General features: G+C 40.8%; 2 protein-coding genes across 4 annotated transcripts in view; both read right to left on the reverse strand.

Moving 5' to 3' along the window:
• Nucleotides 1–19,303, reverse strand: part of LOC141509577 (uncharacterized) — a 264,113-nt gene that overhangs the window by 150,218 nt on the left and 94,592 nt on the right. The gene's annotated exons all lie outside the window — the stretch shown is intronic.
• Nucleotides 330–19,303, reverse strand: part of LOC141509580 (uncharacterized) — a 113,597-nt gene continuing 94,623 nt past the window's right edge. The window contains 1 exon segment of the mRNA XM_074219211.1: nucleotides 330–19,197. Within this exon segment, the coding sequence (XP_074075312.1) occupies nucleotides 17,000–19,197 (2,198 nt within the window). The 3' untranslated portion in view covers nucleotides 330–16,999.

Here is a 19,303-nt window from a genome sequence, read left to right on the forward strand (position 1 = left end):
GAATTCACACTGGGCAGTGAAAAGACCTTTCCTTGCTCAAACCACTTTGGAAGCCATAACTCACAGGTGAAAGCAGCATGTGGCTATAAGATACAAAATAGTTTGGATGCGGGGTGGGCAGGGACAGTCTTGCAGAGTTCAACTCTAACATAAAATCCAAAGTTAAGAAGTACAAAAATGAGCAAAAACCGTAATATAATGACAGGGAAGCTCAAGACACAAAACCAAAATCAATGACTTGAAAACATCTATAATCGAAGCCTCAATCAGAATCCCTAGAAGAGTTAAATTTATTTTTCAAAAATAATTTATATATATAATTCAAATAAAAATAAAAATATATCTGTATATGTATATATAAATGCTAAATAAGACCAGTAGATGAAAAATTGGGAAAGAAATGAAAGCCAGGCAGGAAAATTTTAAAAAGAGAATTAAGGGGTGGCTAGGTGGCGCAGTGGATAAAGCACTGGCCCTGGGGTCAGGAGTACCTAGGTTCAAATGCAGTCTCAGACACTTAATAATTACCTAGCTGTGTGGCCTTGGGCAAGCCACTTAACCCCATTTGCCTTGCAAAAACCTTAAAAAAAAAAAGGAATTAACAAAATATACTGAAGAAAATAACCCCTTAAAAATTAGAATTCATGAAGTGGAAGCTAATTATCCCATGAGACATAAGGAAACAGTAAAAAAAAGAGAAAAAAATTAAAGAAAATGATGTAACTCATAAAAAAGCCTCACCTAGAAAACAGATCAAAGAAAGAGAATTTAAAAATCACTGAACTACCTGAAAGTCATGAACAAATCATTTTTTCAAGAAAACTGCCCAGTTATTTTAGAGGATATAACAGAAATTTTAAAAATTCCCTAGATGCCTCCTGAAAGAAATCACAAAATGAAAACTCCCAGGAAAACCAAAATCCAAAATCCAGAATGTCCAGGCCAAGGAGAAAATGCTGAGAGCAGCCAGAAAGAAATCATTCAGATACCATGGAGTCACAATCGGCATCACATAAGATTCAGCAGCTACCACAAGAAAGGAATGGAGAACTTGGGAGTTTTTAAGACAAACCAAGAAAAACCTACCCAACAAAATTACGTATGATCCTACAAGAGAAAAAACAGCACTTGAGGAACAAAGGACTCCTGATGTGCAAACCAAAGGTAACCAATGGGAGAAGTCATGCGGGACTTGGAGGAGAACTGCAGAGACCCAGGCAACTCCTAAGAATCGTCTCACCAAGGAAGGGCAGGTAAACGAGAACCTACTTGGGGAAGAGAGCATGGGCACGAAGCCATCATGTTAAGATGAATGTTAAAGAAGAATGGAAGCATGAAGAAAAGGGATGCTATGGGATAGGAAGGATGATGAAGAAGAAGAAGGATGGGGAAAATTATCTCCAAAAAAGGGGTCATGGAAGGAAGAATTTACACAATGTAAGGGAGAATAAAGTGGGAAAGAAGCAACACTTGAACCTCTCTTTCATTTGAATTGGTTCAAGATGAAAAGAAAATCTAGAACCATACAGTTAGAAACAGAAATCCATCTTATTCAACAGGGCTCAGAAGGGAAAGGGGTTAAGAGAAAAAAAGAGGGTGGTTAAAAGGGAGGGTGAATTAAGAGAGTAGTGGTCAGAAACAAAACAAACTCGAGATCAGACAAGGTGAAAAAGACAAGGACCAGTACAAAAGACTAAAATGGAAGGACACACATATTTGACATCATAAGCACAAATGTGAAACAAGGATAAGTAGAACTGACATCCACAGCTCTTCAAGTAATCTGTCATCACATCTCCTCCCTTCTCATTCTTTAGCCTCCCAGCTTTTCTCTGTACCCCTCCCCTTCCCTCCTGTTCCCTGTGGAGTAAGATAAAGTTCTGTATTCTGTTGTGTCAGGCCCTAAAACATCACAAACAAATACAGAAACACTGAAAAAGAAATGAATCCTTTGGGAATCAGTGAAGAGCTGAATTGTGAGTTGAAGAGTTGGATTTTTGAGGAATATTATTCTAGGCATGGAAAAAAGGCAGGTTGCTCAAGGGCCCAAATGCAGAGAGAATGGAGCACATTTTGGATGGAAGAGGAGTGAGGTGAAGTCCATTTGGAATGAGCTGAGGGAGACACAGTGATGGGCACCAACATGCAAACCAAACCTGCCTCTTCATTCTGAACTCCACAGGAGAGCCCAGATCCTCTTGAGAAGTAGAGTGGGATGTGGTCGGCACTTTATTTTAAGAAGATCCATTGGATCCTTCCTCCATGATGAAGGAATCTGAAGAGAAATTCAGGAATCTGGGAGAATGATGAGGTCTAGAGCTAGATCCCAGGGGAGCCTTAGTGGGGGATTAGGGTAGCTCGGTGGTACAGTGGATAGACTGCTGACCTTGGAGTCAGTTCAGACACTTGACTCTTCCTAGCTGTATGACTTTGGGCAAGTCACTTAACCCAGAGGGCCTCACATCTAAGGCCATCTTCAGTCATCCCCATTCATATCTGGTCACTGGACTCAGAAGAGAAAGTGAGGCTGGCATGACTTGGCACAGCCCCACCACCCTACTCAAATCTAAGTCACATGATTGTCATGGCATCACCCCCTGATGTCATGGTCTTCTTCAGGAATGAAGGACAAGGGGCATCTAGGTTGCTCAGTGGATAGAGCACCAGCCTTGGAGTCAGGAGTACCTGGGTTCAAATCCGACCTCAGACACTTAATAATTACCTAGCTGTGTGGCCTTGGGCAAGCCACTTAACCCCATTGCCTTGCAAAAAAATCTAAAAAAAAAAAAAGAATGAAGGACAAACATTAACAAATGCTTCTTGATGGATCCAAGGTGCAAGGGCAGTACTGTGAACCAAACTATCTGACCTGTGTCAGAAAAGAAAGGAGAATTTGCGGCCCTGGAGCCCCCTCGTCTTCATGGAGGAGGAGGCCTTGGCAAGCTCCCTGGGGGACAGAAGACTCCTCCTCTTGGCTCCTCTGGAGTTTAGTACCTGGATCCTCTGGGCAGGGGGTGACCCACAACCCCTGGCATGATGCCCAGATAGAGGAAACTTATTCTGACAGAGGCTGGACTAGAGTCTACCTTGTCCCTTTCAGTTCTGAGATGTTTGAGCCCACAGGGGAGAAGTGGGAGCAAAGGGCTGAGGGTGGCAGAGGACCAGGGTCCAATGGAGGGGGAATGCAATCCGTGCTCTACAGAGAGTGAATGACCACTTGTGGGAGAGAGATTCAGAGGGGAAGCTTGTTCAGATACAGATACATATGGATGACTACTGTGGCGTCTGTCGTTCCCTCTCTCCATTTTGGTGACCAGTTTCTCACTTATAGTACCCTATCTTTTGCTTAACCCAAGGCTATGAATTCTATTTTACTGGAAGTCAGGCAAGACACCGGAAAGAAGCTGGAATATGGGGGGTCAAAACACCAGGCAAAGACTACCAGCTCAGGGGTAGCTAGGTAGCAAAGTGGATAGAGCACCATTCCTGGAGTGAGGGGAACCCAAGTTCAAATCCTATCTCAGACATTTACTAGCTGTGTGACCGTGGGTAAGTCACTTCACCTCAGTTGCCTCCAAAAAACCCCCCCAAAACAATGCCAGCTCTGCAACTTCCTTCCTATGTGACCTTGGGTGATAAATTCCCTTCTCTTTCTTGGGACCAGTTTCCCCCCTCAGTAAAATGAAGATGTGATTAAATCATTTCTTAGACTCTTCTGAATCTAAACCACTGAACCTATGGATTCTAGTTCTCCTTCTGATCTTTTTTTTTTTTTTTTTTTTTTTAGTCCTTCATAACCAGGAGCTTTCCAAATGACAGAGGTGAGCTCCAGGGAGGTGAAAGATCATGGAGCTAGAGCTCCCAAGAACCTTACTGTCTCATGTAGTCCAGCTCCTCCCAATGAAGTCAAGTAAGATGAAACCAAGGTATTTACCACGAAGACGTCAGAAACAAAACATAAGCAGACTTCCTAAGCACCTCAGGATCAGTGGGTCTTTGGGAAGCAACCAATAATATAACCTAATTAGATTATATAATCTAAGACTTTTTCCTGAGGGAGACCCTATCCCCCTTTTCCTTTGTGTGATCTGAATGATCTGGACTTTCTCTTTGGTCCTTCCAAGGACAGCTCAGGGCTGTAGGCAGTTGCGGCCATCTCATTTTTGTTCATTTCCTTAGAATTCTCAAATCAGTTGTCAAATTTCTGTCCTATTTCTGTTTCTCATATTTTTCATGTCAGAATCACATTGAAATTTCACCATTTTCATGACTGCTGTAATAATGGCAGCTCCCATGGCTCTCACACTACAAAGATTGGGGCTAGGGAGTGCGGGAAGGATTGGGGCTAGGGAGTGCGGGAAGGATTAGGGCTAGGGAGTGGGGGGCGGTAGGTGCTTTAAAAAGGCCTGCTTCCCCCCTATGTGACAGGCACAATGCTCAATACTTTACACAAATTATACATATTTAAACCTCACAAGAACCCTTAAAGGTGGGGGCACCTCAGACCAAGAGTCCAGTTCATGGGCAGGCTCATACAACTGTCTCAATAAAACTTCTCTGGTATGGCATGCTCCTTTGAATGTGATCCTCTCTCCCTTTACAGAGGAGAATCCTGAGGTCAAAAGAGACCCAGGCCCATACTGGGCGGTGCTTTGGCTAGACCCACAAGCGGCAGCCCTGTCACCAGCTCCAAGGAGCCTTCCCTTACCCCACACTGGCTTTCTCCACATAATAGCTTAGATCACTTGAGGAAAAACCAAACTCTTTTCTGCAGATGAGCACACTGGGCCCCAGCAAAATAAGCCTCCACTGGATTGTTTGTTGGATTCCAGAGTCCTCCTGGCTTTGGGACCCTACCCCAACTGGATCCTAAAGTCAGAGGACATTGGTGGAGTTACTCAAACATACACCAGACCCAGCCCTCTTCCTGGGGAGAGAAAGACAGAAAGGAACCAATTCCAGTGTACAATCTCCTGGGGGGAGTTGGGGGCTGGGCAATATGAAATTGTGAAATAAATGACCTGAAGCACAATGTCCAGTGATTTCAAATGGAGGAAGAAGGCATTGCTACTGATCATATCTGGGAAGATGCCTCCAAAAGGTGGACCTTGGCTTCATCCTGGACTGAAGGAAGGCCTGTGAAGAGTTGGACCTAAAGGAAAAAAGACTCTAGCCCAGGAGACACAGAGCCAGGAGAGGCCACAACCTGAATGGAAAGCCACAAGTTGGGCCATGTCTTCTGGGATATAGAAGAAGTAAAGGGGACTTGGGCAGAAACCACTCTGGGCAGATAGGGAGGAGGCAGAGCTTCAGAGGACCGGCTTAAAAGAGTGGTTTCACCTGTTGGAAACAAAGGCTGCTCCCTACAGAGCTTGGGAGTGCCCTTGGGTGGATCGGAGGAGGGCAGAGCATCTCTAGCCTCCTCTCCTACCCTTCTTCAAGAAAGACTAGCTGTAATTTAATTTGATCCTATAAGGAGGCTAAGTGAAAGGCAGGGAGGGGCCAGAGGCCACCACTCTGCCATGCTCAGGTCAGCATACATATTTCTGTTCTCTGAAATAGTTATTTTAGGGAATGTGGTTTCGAGATTCAAACTAACTTATAATAACTATTTCAATTATTGGGGGGGGTTAAGCAGGCCCCCAGCTTTTTATCTAAGGCTTTACTACCTTTCTAACCAATTACCAGTTGAACAACACACATAGTAAATAGCAAAGAAACCCATTTATGCATGGGGGTCAAACAGAAATTAGAAAAAGTATCCACATAGGAATATATGTCAATCCAGGGGGAAGGAGCTCTCCCACTGGGAGTGAGGCAAATCAGTTCCACCAAGAGAGGAGAGTCAGATCTCCCCAAAGAGAAGTTCCCCAAGGTCTCTAATGGGGCAAGGTGGACACCAATACATGATGGAGGCTGTCAGCTCCACTCATTTTGGTTTCTTCCCTGTCTTCCTTCAGCAACCTGAAGTACAGCTTTGGCATCAACCACCTTCTCTCCCAAGCCTGGAAGCCAGGAGCCCTCAAAGCAAAAGCGGAATATGGTGTGCTTCCAGGGAACACCAGGCACCTTAAGAGCCTGCTCAACAGACTCAAGGAAGGTCTAGGGAAGGGAAATCACCTCTCCCTTCCTTCCCAACTCTTCTTATCCAGGTACAGGGAGTCAACCTCTACCATCAATGAGATGAGAAGCCTGCATGAAATGCCTTTGCCAGTGTCACATGTGGGGGCCCAGCTGGGATTGAACTGGGACCTTTGTTTTTGCTAGGACATCTACAGAGATTCTATACTGAAAATATCTGATTTTTGAGATTCCCTAGACTTTGAGACTAGAAAAATATGGCTTTTTTTAACCTCAAAATTTATAATTCCATCCCTTTATGATTAACTCATGTGGAAGTTCTTTTGATTTTAGCTTGCACACTTTTCATTTGTGGATTTCTTTGCTGTATCAGTACAGATACTTGTTGCATTAGACTAAGATTGGTAGACATACTTATCAATCCCTATCTCTTCTCCAAGTTCTCTTCCTGAGACACCCCAAAGTTCATGAGGTGGGGATACTCCTGCTTTCAAATAGAAAGAACCAAGTTTCCTTCAGAACTGCCAAACCCCAGGTGAGAGTCAGCAATTCAACAACCTTTTTCTTTAACATGTTTATAATAAAACCAACATGAATCTTTCCAAATGGGCTGGTTTGGCTGTGTTTCCATCAGGACTTTATTCCCTTCTATGCTTAAAAATTGTTTCAATGACCTGTTTTTCTGCATGATTGGATATTTCTTTCAATGACTTTAAGTAAAAAAGAGGGGGATTTTGTTTTTTTTTCAACTCCTTTGTGATCTATCGATTTTGTTACCAGTCATGAATCAAACATCAGGATGGTGATTTTCTGCTCGGTTGCTTTGTACATCTCATATTCCCATATTCCCAAATACCCCCTGTATTTGAATTATAGACCCCTTACATACTTCCTCATTCTCCTCCCTTCGTTGACTCCTTTGTCCAGAGCCAGGTCACTTGTGTACTTTTTCTCAAAATCCTTCTCAGTCACATCAGCTCAGCTCTAGGTTGGACTCTTAAGTCTCAGAAAATGGGACATGTTCATATTTTATGTTAATGACTTACACATTAGGACTGAGATCACAGAGTCAATCCCACTCAAGAGGACATTCCAGAAGAATGATCCCATGGAGTCCAAACCAAAATACAAAAAGGGCTGCCCTGACTTCTCCATTTTGGGGGAATGTGGCAAAAGGAAGAGACAGAGAATGAGTTAGCAGGTAAAGCAGCAGAGTGAAGTGAGAGAAATGAATACACATTAGAAGTTTAATATGGTAGCAAAATCTTAAAAGGGGAAAGCCTTGAGTCAATGCTCAAAGTTTACTATTTGTAAATAGTATTTACTATTTGTAAAAACACCTCATTCTTAAGAATCAATTCATTCTGGCTGTCATAGACTGACCAACAATATACCCAGTTCGAGCCCTACTTGGTCAATATTTGGGTCCTGATCGGCTCAGAGTGAGTGTAAATAGCAATTGTTTCTGTTTTGGCCAGAAACTCTCAAGGTCTTTCCTTCCCAAATTGATTTTTTTTTTGACTAGGTAAAAGTAATTATTCTTTGCCTCACTTCTTACCTATCCTTAATCACAGAATGGATATTGCTTCAGGGTAACAGACGTGGGAAAGACCTTAGCTCAAGAAGACCAAGGTCTTCCACTGCATCTACAGCCATCTCCAGTTGTCCTGATCTTTTTCTTGCCATTGAACCCATATGGCTTCAAAGGAGAAAATGAAGCAGGTAACTTTGCAAAGCCCTCCCCCACTTAAATCCAATTCACTTGCAAGTCATAGCATAGCATTCTTGATGCCATGGTCCTCTTTGAGAATGAAGGACAAACATCAATCTATCAAAATTGCAGTGAATATAAACAAAGATTCACTCTAATTCAAGTTTTATTCAACATCAAAGTATTATAAAAGAGAGAAGCCTTACAAATATATTGAATGTGGGAAAGTCTTCATTCAGAGTACCTAACTTGTTAAGCACCACAGGAATTCAAGCTAGAGAGGACTGTATAAATCACAAGAAATGGTAACCATCCAATTGAAAGTTCCATCTGATCATACATCAGAGAATATCTCAAAGTGTACCTTGAGAAAAGTACACTCAAAAGGCCAACCTGATTCTAAATAAGATGCATCTACTTCTCAGTCACATGAGCAACAAGAATTAGATATTTTCTTTGATCTCCTCCCACCCCCACTCCAAACCTTTTAACTCTCTCCAAAGCAGAAACTGCACCAGAAATAAAGCAACTTCAAGTCTCCATGGTCATTTGAGAATGAAGGCTTTTCTATATTCATGATATTTATACGGCTGCTTTGTATTATGAATATTCTGAGGTAGAATATGGGTCAGGTTGAAGATTTTCCCACATTCATTATATTTATAAAGTTTCACTCTAATAGGGATCTTCTGATGTTCACTGAGCTTTGAGCAATGGGGCTTTGTTCTTTGAGTTTCCTCACATTCCTGATATTTAAAAGATTTCTCAGGGGTGGCTAGGTGGTGCAGTGGATAAAGCACCGGCCCTGGAGTCAGGAGTACCTGGGTTCAAATCCGGTCTCAGACACTTAATAATCACCTAGCTGTGTGGCCTTGGGCAAGCCACTTAACATCATCTGCCTTGCCAAAAAAAAAAAAACTAAAAAAAGATTTCTCTCCAGTATGAATCCTCTGGTGTGATCCATTAATGAAGGACTTAAACACAAACCATCAAAACCAGCTTTCAACTTTCCCCAAGGGAGAGGATTCTTCCTGTTATGATTTGGAGATGCCTCTTTATTTTCAGTATGTGGTTCTAAGTCAGAAAATGATTGATATTTTAAAGTATGAATGCTCCCAGTGCTCAGAATCAGGAGAAAGGAAAATGGGAGTGGGGTGATGCCCTAGTAAATGGGGCCCAGAGGCAGGAGTCACAAGGCACTAGGCCATCACACCTGCCTCAAGACCCCATGGGGGTCTTTCTGCCCCCAGGTCCAGCACTCTCACCAATGGTGCCAAGGAACTGCCTATTCTGGATTTACAGTTCATCAATGTCCTTCTGACCCCATGAAATCAATGGCCCAGCATTTGCATTGAGCCCCAGAGGAGCTTCTTGCATGGCTACTCACTGATAACCATGGCCTCAATCCCTACTAGGACTTGAGCCCTCCTTGGACTGTTCCAACCTCATGTATCTGTGGATAGCCCCTGGAGGCCCCCACTTTGACTGCAGGACCTTTTCCTTGGATTCTCAAGAATCATGGCTGCATGTTCCTCCCTTGTAGATGGCTATTGTGTATTCTGTCTGGTTGGGGATATCAGTAAGGGAATACTAGGAAAGAACATGTCTTCCATTAGGTTTCCCAGGTCACTGAACCTCACCTTTCAGACAGGGTTGCTTCCATCCAAGACTGGGAATATCTTACTTGAATCCACCTTAGGCATTTACCCATCTACTCTCTCTTTACAATATTCCCCCGGTATAGGCAGGGGTTTTTTTCTGGGGGGGGGGGTGGGGAGGAGGGGGAAAGTATGTGGGTGTAGATATGGAGGTGTGTGTATGTAGTTTCTTGGGAATAACAGTGGATTGCTTTAGAATGAGAATTCAAGCTCTACACTGTCTATACTGTATTGGGCATGGCACTTGGGAAACCCATAAAAAAATCATGCCAGATTGACTCTTTGAACCCTGCTACCAATCTCTTTCCTTCCCTCAGATTCCCTCTCATCTCCCCCCATACAAGCCAGGGAAACAGTGGTAAAAAGTGTCCAGAAATTTACTAATATTGTACTCTGTTTTAAGGACAAGTAATATTACCTTGAATTTTTAGCTTGAAAAGAGGAAGATGTCTAAACTTTTAGAGTCCTCTTTGTACTCCAACTTGATTCTCTGCCCCCAAGACAATGAGGGTGGAGGTGGGAATAAATAGTGAGAGAAGTGAGAAAGGCATAAGCATTCAAGTAACAGTTTCAATGGGCCAAGCCCTGTACTTTGCTATTCACAAAGATTAGCTCAATCAATCCTTACAACAACCCTGGGAGGCAAGTATTATTGCATTTTGAGGAGACTGAGACAAATGGAAGTTACATGACTTGCCCAGACTCACAGAGCTGGGCCGGGGCTGAGACAAGACTTGTACTCAGATTTCCCAGACTCCAGGCCCAGTGCTCCATCCACTTGGTCTCATCTGAGTCACATTATAAGAACCCTGAATGAGGAAAAGATACCTTAAAATAGAGTCTGCTTTAACATTCAAATGAGTAAGCACTCACTAGAGGATCAATGGCGTTTCCAGTCCAAAACTGGACAGCTAGGTGGCACAACAGAAGGATGCCAGGCCTGAAATAAGGACGATTCATGTTCTAAATCTGGCCTCAGATACTTAATAATTCTGCAACCCTGGACAAGTCACCTAACCTTGTTTGTCTCAGATTTCTCATCTGTAAATGAGATGGAGAAGGAAATAGCAAACCACTCCAGTATCTCTATCAAGAAAACCTTAACTGAGGTCATGAACAATCAGACCAACTTATCAACTTAAAAAAATTCTAATTAAACAATAGATAAGAAAGACCTTGGCTAAAAAGTCAAGCTAGCTTCCTTTTTCAAAATTTCCAGGCCATTCCTGGAATGGCCATGGATTAATTGCACTTTTGAAAAAATCACTCTGCATAGGCTTCATGCCTGATAAACAAAGATGCTCAAAAAAGTTCTCAGTCTAAATTTTTCCTCCCAAACTTTTTAACTTTCTGTACAAATTCCCAGAGAAGAATCTCAGTCCCCAGAGAAGGATACACAACTGACTGGAGCTGTACCAGCCTCATCACCATTTGTTCTTTGTATTAAGCATTGCCAGACCCTGTGGTTAGTGTTGGGGATTCATAAAGAGGCAAAAACAAAGCAGTCCCTGCTCTCAAGGAGTTTAAGAACAAATGCCCAATCACACACCGGCAGACACAAGCTTAAAAACTGCAATATAAATTTCACATAAAATTACTGTTGTAAGGTTTAGATTTCTAGAGATCACCAAAGAAATCATTTAAATAATAATTTATCTTGCATTTTAGGTTTTTTCCAAATATTCCTGTCCTTGTAGAATTTTTACTATGCTCAAACTATGCATTTTCCAACTATTCAGTCAGTGGTCCCATTTACCAAACCAATTCTCTGATAAATCAAAGGGCCCAACTTTGAATACTTAAGATTATCACTAACTAGAGGAAGCCTCTAGCTTAACCAGACAAAATTTTCTAATAAATAATGACCCCATTTCACAAAGCAATCACAAGATTCTAATTTGAAAGAGTCAACCCATCAATGCTACAAATTAGGCACAAAATGATATTCTAATATGGAAAGCTCAATACAACAACTTCCAACATCACAAAGTAAGGAACTGATAAACTGACCCAAGCATAATGAAACAATCTTATGAATTTAAAACAGAAACAAAATGCAAATACAAAAAAAAAATGGTGGAGGAATAGAATGGCTTTTCCCAATTACTTTGGAGATCCATTCAAATAGAGTGTTGTTATTAGATTGGCTATGCAATATCATCCCTCCAAATGAATGGATCGCCATAGCAGTGCAAAAAAAATGCCATTCAAATTACACTCCATCCAAATGACTTTCAATGATCAGTCTAAAGAAGCTTTCTTTTTTGCTCTCATAATTACAAAGGAATGGCAGTAGCAGTTACCATTCAGAGCATAGATCAAATACCCTATGAACAATTTACCTTAATTCTTTTTCACCCAGTGGGGCAGCTAAGTGGCATAGTGAAAGGAATGCTAGGTTGTCAGAAAGACCTGAGTTCAAATTTTGCCTCAAATACTTATTGTGTGACCCTGAGTAAGTCACTTAACCCTGTTACCTCAGTTTCCTCTTCTATAATAATATTTAAAGAAGGAAATGGGCAAACCACTCCAGTATCTTTGCCAACAAAACCCAAATGGGGTCACAAAGAATTAGACATGAATGAAACAAATGAACCACAACAACCTCTCTCCCAAGCCCCATTTTCCGATCTCCAACATGTCAAACTGGATTACCTTTTCCTCAAGCCCCCTTCCTTCTTCCCAGCTACCCTATAACTTCTGTGTGTACCATCATTCTTCTAGATTCCCAGATTCCTTATCTAGGTGGGATTCCTGACTCCTCAGTCTCTCTCACTGCCCCATAATCTGTTGGTGGGACTGGTCAGTTCTACATTTGCAGTGTCTTTCTTATATGCCTCTCTCCTCTTTTCTGCCATCACCATAGTATATATGCCCTCATCATCTCTTGGCTATATTAGGGCAATCATCTGCTGGTTGGTCTCCTTGCCTCAAGGTCTCTCAACACTCTAGTCTTCCCTCCATTCACCTAGCAAAAGTCATTTTCCTAATAAACAGGTCTGACTGGGTCATTCCAAACTACCCTTTTCCCCATAAACTCCAAAATCTCCATTTCATTAAGAATTTAAAATAAAATCCTCTGTTTGGCTTTAAAGTCCTTCATAAACTAGCTCTCCTTGTGTTCTAGTTTCCTTAAATTCTACAACCCTCCACAGACTCTACCAACCAGTAACATTGATCCCCATTCCCCAAATATTGAGTTTTCACAGGGGGTTCCCCCTTCCTAGAATGCCCTCTCTCTTGTCAGCAATTCTTGGCTTCCTTTAAGTCCCAGCTATAAACGCAAAAAACTTGTCCTGGTCCCTCTTCAGGCTAGTGTCTCCCCCTGAGGTCACCTCTCAAGGTCTCCTTTGTGTATCTCTTTGGACATTGCTCTTTGCACATTGTCTTCCCCATTAGATTGTGAGCTGCTTGTGGGCAGGGATGGTTTTTGCCTTTCTCTGTGACCCCCAGTACTTACCACAGTGCTTAGCATACAACTTGCTTACTGACTTACAGTTTGAATGTTCAATAAAGCTTAAGAGACAAACCAAGGTAGGATATAGAGAACTGGGAAGCATCGCCTAGAGATAATCACTGAGCACATGAGAGCTGATAAGATCCCAGTTATATAGTATATGGAGGTAAGAGAGAATACAGAGCCTTGGGTACAACCACAGTTAGTGAGGATGACTTGAATGAAGATGCAGCAAAAGAGACTTGAGATGCAGCAGAGAAAAAGGCAAGAGGAGAAGGGAACAAGTCTTGAAAATCTAGAGTGGGAAGATGGTTCAGAGAAGGCAAACTGGAAAAGGAAAGAGAAACAATCTTTAGGTTTGGCAGTTTGAAACATCATCATCAACTTAGGAGAGGACAAAAGTTGAGGGAAGATAGGAAATGAAGAATGGGAAAATTGTTCTACAAGTTTACCTGAGTGGAGTACAAAAGATAAAGGGTGATAGCTAGCTGGGAAAGTAGGTTCAAATGAGGATGGGGAAGACACAAACATATATGTAAACAACCAGATCCAGTAATTAGAGATGAAAATGGGCAAAGCACTCCGGTGTCCTTGACAACTAAACCCAAATGAGGTCACAGAGAGTTAGACATGAATGAAACAAATGAACCAGCACAACCTTTCTCTCAAACCCCATTCTCCAATCTCCAACTGCAGTAGCACTATCAATAGGCTGGGAAAGGCAGAAATGGGATCAAGGATGCATGCCAGGGAAAAGGCTTTCCTCTTCATTAAAGACCACAGCAAAGTAGAAGGCAGTGATAATGTCAATGGCATAGACAAATAGGTAGACGATGATGATGCCAATGGCATGTTTGATGGGAAGGAGAAGAAAAAAGGTAAGTTTTGTAAATTGTCTCAGTGTTTTCTAAGAAGCATAAGACATGGTCCTGGGTGTGCTAGAACCAGATCAAACCAGCTGGCAAGAGCCAATTGTTAAATCTTCAACGTGGACACTTATACCTCAGAAATCAGCTGTGCTACACATCAGCAATAGACTGATTGTTTTGCTGTCTACACATTCAACGATAAAGCAAACGTAAAATAATGTAATCTCCAACTTAAAAGTGTATCCCATCTATTTTTCTGTTTCACGGAGAGCTGTTTTTACTTCCCAGTACACCAGCACTTTTCAATAAGGTCCTTACCTGAGACAGTGTGGGGAGGGGTTGCTATGCACTACTAGAGTGAAGAAAAGGTTTGGAACAGCTTCTAAGCTTTAAGAGGGTACAGAACCTATAGAGAAGATATGATGAAAGAAAAATTCACGGGCATCCCTGCAATGTGAGCTGGGATAAATCATTTGACTTTTAAAGGTACAGAAATTTTCCTAGGGACTTGATTGTTTTGAGAATAAATCAAAGGTTGTTAAGCTGGCTTCCTAGTAGAGTAAGTCAAAAAGGCATCAGGTAACCCCAGTTCCTCCCTGAGGCTGCTTTCCTCAGCCGAGCACCTAGGTTTAGAGTTGGATCTTCAGGAGCAACCTACCTAGTCCAAAAGTCCCATTTTACAAATGAGAAAATTGAGCAAGAGAGAGATGAAGAGATTTTGCCCGTGGCCATACAACTAGAACACAGAAAGATGATATTCAAACTAAGGAGTTTCGTTGGAATATTCTTTTAAATTTCTATTTGTACTGTGTTTTTCATTTTAATTTATTTGTTTTGAGACTGGGTCTCCCTTTCTCATCCAGACAGCAGTCACTTATAGACCACATCTGAATAATGATTTGCCACAAAACCTGAACTTGCTCCAGTTTGCCAGCCTGGGCTAGGTTATATTCCTCCATGGGAAGCCTTCTCTTCAGAGGGGCTCCAATCTGCTTGTGCAAATTGAACATGAAGACTCCCACTTTATTTTGACTCTAAGATTTGACTCTAAGATCTAAATTAGATTATAAGCTCCTTATAAGACAAAGACCATCTTTTACTTTTTGTATCCCCCAGATCTTAGTACAATGTCCCACACAGAATAGATGAGTTAAAAAAGTTCAGAGTGATATTTCTGCCACACCTTTTAATTTTATTATTCATCATATATATTATATCTTGCAAATACAATGATATCAAAATACAAATGCTGTCCATTTTAAATGCTTCTGCAGTTTTTTCCAAATAACTCTTTCCAATGCACATCACTATCAATACTATCCCATCAAGATAGAAATACACTTTTTTAAAACAACAAGATAAAGGATGCACTCTTTGACAGTGTGGTTCATTGCCTGAATTTAATTCAGAGCCATATTACCGTAGGAAAATCATTTGTTTTGAAAAATAAACTGCATATTAGAAGCACAAACATCCCCACTGTATTTTATTACTCCTTCCCACTACCATTTTCCCCCAATCTAGTCAAACAAAATTAAACACAACATAGAAAATAAAGTCCTCAAAAGACAGCTAAGTACAAGGTACAAATCAATACACTCACTGGTCACATACAAAAACAATACACAAGTTTCTTTTTGAATTTTATGTTCACTGAACCCAATCTGCCAAGAGCTGATGGTGAATTTCTTCTTTCTTCTGTGGTGATTGATCAGGGAATTGATCAGTTTGAAAGTATGTCCAACTTGTTTTTCTGAATGAGGTGATCATCATAGAAACTGTCCTCTGAGTTACATTTACTTTCTTCTGCAATAGTCACAGAAGTCTTCCCAGTTTCCTTTAAAAGATTCCATTTCAAGATTTCTCATGACACAGCAATACTGACTACATTCAAAAATTGCAATTTATTTAGCCATTCTCCAATAGGAAGACACTAAACAAAAAGAGCTAATATAAACAAGCTGGTATATTAATATCTCCCTTCTCTTTATTTCTTTGGGATATAAATCTATTAGATGACATTATTCACATTATTCTCTATGGAGATGAAGAAATAAATTGCCATACAATGTGGCATCCTCCATGAATATAGCCTTGTTGAATATCTATTCCGTGCTATGTATAAGCAAGTAAGTTGAGTTAGCAGACAGATCCTCTATGAATGATTCATTCAGCAATTCCAGACGCATGAAAAGTCTTATGCATTAAACTGGTATCGTGCTTTCTTTGGGAGAATGATAAGGACTTCTAGGACCACCCTAATATGTTGAGATTGTATTTTAAAATCATGCTTAATGACCTGTTTGAAACAGCTTAGCGCTGGGGATCTGTGGGGAGATAAGCCATATTAATAAATATTTATTAAGTAGCTAATATGTTCCAGACACCATGCTAAGCATTGAGAATACAAAGAAAGAGAAAAAAAAATCCTTCTTCAAGAAGCTCACAAGGGAATCAATGTGAGACATAGAGGAAGGAGAAGCACAGTAAGTCCTACAGCCAGGTGTCAACTTTGAGCCCCTCCAAGTCTTAGTATGTTTGTCTTTATTTATAACATATAAATGAAATTGCTCAGCCTCACAAGACTTACCTATACTCATTAAATTTCAAACGTGACCCAGTGGATGGAGTGCTGAACTTGAGTTCAAATATGGCCTCAGGTTCACTGTATGATGTGAACAAGTCACTCAGCTTCCTTATCTGGAAACTGTCAACAATACTACCTCCTACCTACCTCTAAGGTTATTGTGAGGATCAAACGAGATAAGCAAGCTCTGGAAAACTTTGTGCCAACTTTAAAAGCCACAGAGAAATGCTAGCTCTCATCACTGGGCTTTTTTTTTTTCAGTATGAACTAGATGGTGAACAAAGTGTAAGGAACTATTGAATGCTATCCCCTGGTTCTTGGCTTTTATAAGGTTGTTCTCCAGTATAAATTTTTTGATGGGAAGTATCATAGAACAGGTCCCATATTCATTGTAACTATAAGGCTTTGCAGCAGTATAAAATCATCTGGTCTTCAACAAAATCTGGAACCATGAATGAAGACTTTACCACTTTCATTTCTTTTTAAGAGTTCTGTGAAGTATCAATCATCTGGTGTTCATTAAATTGGGAACACTAACTAAAGGCTTCTGGTATTGTTTATGTCCAAAATTCTTTTCTCTGGTGTGCATCTTTGGATATACATAAGGATCTTGAAATAAATGATTTCATTATGTTGCTAATGTGTTTCTTCTTCAGTATGAGTTTTCTGATGTCTAATAAGTACTGAGTTCTGAGTAAATGTTTTCCCACAGACCTTACATTTATGAGACTTTTCTTTACTATGAATTCTCTGATGCTGGAAAACACCTGAGAACTTTTTGAATGCTTTCCCACATTCGTTACATTTATATGGTTTCCCTCCAGAATGAGTCTTTCGATGCTTAATAAGGTTTGAATCATGATTGAAGCCTTTTCCACATTCCTTACATTTATAAGGCTTCTCTCCAGTATGTGTATTCAGATGTTTTTTTAAGTGAAATCTTTGAGTGAAAGCTTTCTCACATTCCTTACATTTATAAGGCTTCTCTCCAGTATGAATCTTTTGATGTCGGATAAGGTTTGAGCTCTGTTTAAAGGCTTTTCCACAAATATTACATTTATAAGGATTCTCTCCAGTATGAATCCTCTGGTGCTTAACAAGGCCTGAGCCATGACTGAAGGTTTTTCCACATTCATTACAAGTATATGGTTTCTCTCCAGTATGAACCATCTGATGTACAATCAAGTTCAAGCTCCGAGTAAAGGCTTTGCCACATTCATTGCACGTATAAGGCTTCTCTCCAGTGTGAATCCTCTGGTGTACAATAAGAGCTGAACTCTCGATGAAGCCTTTTCCGCATTCATTACATTTGTAAGGCTTCTCTCCAGTATGGATCATTTGATGGGCAATAAGACTTGAGCTCAGAATGAAGGCTTTCCCACATTCATTACATTTATAAGGCTTCTCTCCACTATGGATCCTCTGGTGCTTCACAAGGACTGAGCTCTGGCTAAAGGCTTTCCCACATTCATTACATTTATAAGGCTTCTCTCCAGTATGAATCCTTTGGTGCCTAACAAGGTCAGAGATGTGACTGAAGCTTTTCCCACATTCATTACATTTATAAGGCTTCTCTCCAGTATGAATCATTTGATGTGAAATAAGATTTGAGCTCTGCCTAAAGGCTTTCCCACATTCATTACACGTATAAGGCTTTTCTCCAGTGTGGATCCTCTGGTGCTTAACAAGAGCTGAGCTCTGACTGAAGGCTTTCCCACATTCCTTACATTTATATGGTTTCCCTCCAGTATGAATCCTTCGGTGCTTTATCAGGTTGGAGCCATGACTGAAGCCTTTCCCACATTCTTTACATTTATGAGGCTTCTCTCCAGTATGTGTATTCAAATGTTGGGTTAGGTGGGACCTCTGAGTGAAGTCTTTCCCACATTCATTACATTTATAAGGCTTTTCTCTTTTATGAATCTGTTGGTGTAAAACAAGGCTTGTGTTTTGAGGAAAGGTTTTCTCACATTCATTACATTTATAAACTTTCACTCTAGTATGGATCTTTTGATGTTTAGTGAGCTTTGAAAGTTGAGGGAAGCCTTTCCCACATTCATTACATTTATAAGGCTTGTCTCCAGTGTGAATCATTTGATGTGCAGTGAGACTTGAACCCCGAATAAAGGCTTTTCCACAGTCATTACATTTATAAGGCTTTTCTCCACTATGGATCCTTTGATGCTTAACAACATCTGAGCTCTGACTGAAGGCTCTCCCACATTCATTACATTTATAAGGCTTTTCTCCAGTATGGATCCTCTGGTGCCTAACAACATCTGAGCTCTGTCTGAAGGCTTTCCCACATTCATTACATTTATAAGGCTTCTCTCCAGTATGAATTTTCTGATGCTTGACGAGGACTGAATTATAGGTGAAGGCCTTCCCACATTGATCACATTTATATGGCTTTTCTCCAGTATGTATTTTTTGATGTAAAAGGAGGACAGAATTTTTAGTGAATGTTTTCCCACATTCATTACATTTGTAAACCTTCACTGTCGTATGGGTCTTCTGATGTTGAGTGAGCTTTGAAAAACTAGAGAAGGCTTTCCCACAATCATTACATTTATAAGACTTCTCTTTAGTATGGATCCTCTGGTGCCTAACACAATCTGAACTCTGCCTGAAGGCTTTCCCACATTCATTACATTTATAAGGTTTCTCTCCAGTATGAATCTTTTGGTGTTTAACACGGCTTGAATTGTAAATAAAGGCTTTCCCACATTCATCACACTTATATGACTTCTCTCCAGTATGCATCCTTTGATGTAGAAGAAGGACTGAGTTTTGAGTAAATGTTTTCCCACATTCATTACATTTGTAAACACTCCCTCTAGCTTGGATCTTCTGATGTTGAGTGAGCCTTGAGAATCGAGGGAAGGCTTTCCCATATTCCTTATATTTATAAGGCTTTTTTCCCACATGAATCTTCTTGTG

This window comes from Macrotis lagotis, chromosome 1 (genome assembly GCF_037893015.1).
Source record: "Macrotis lagotis isolate mMagLag1 chromosome 1, bilby.v1.9.chrom.fasta, whole genome shotgun sequence".
Lineage (NCBI taxonomy): Eukaryota > Metazoa > Chordata > Mammalia > Peramelemorphia > Peramelidae > Macrotis > Macrotis lagotis.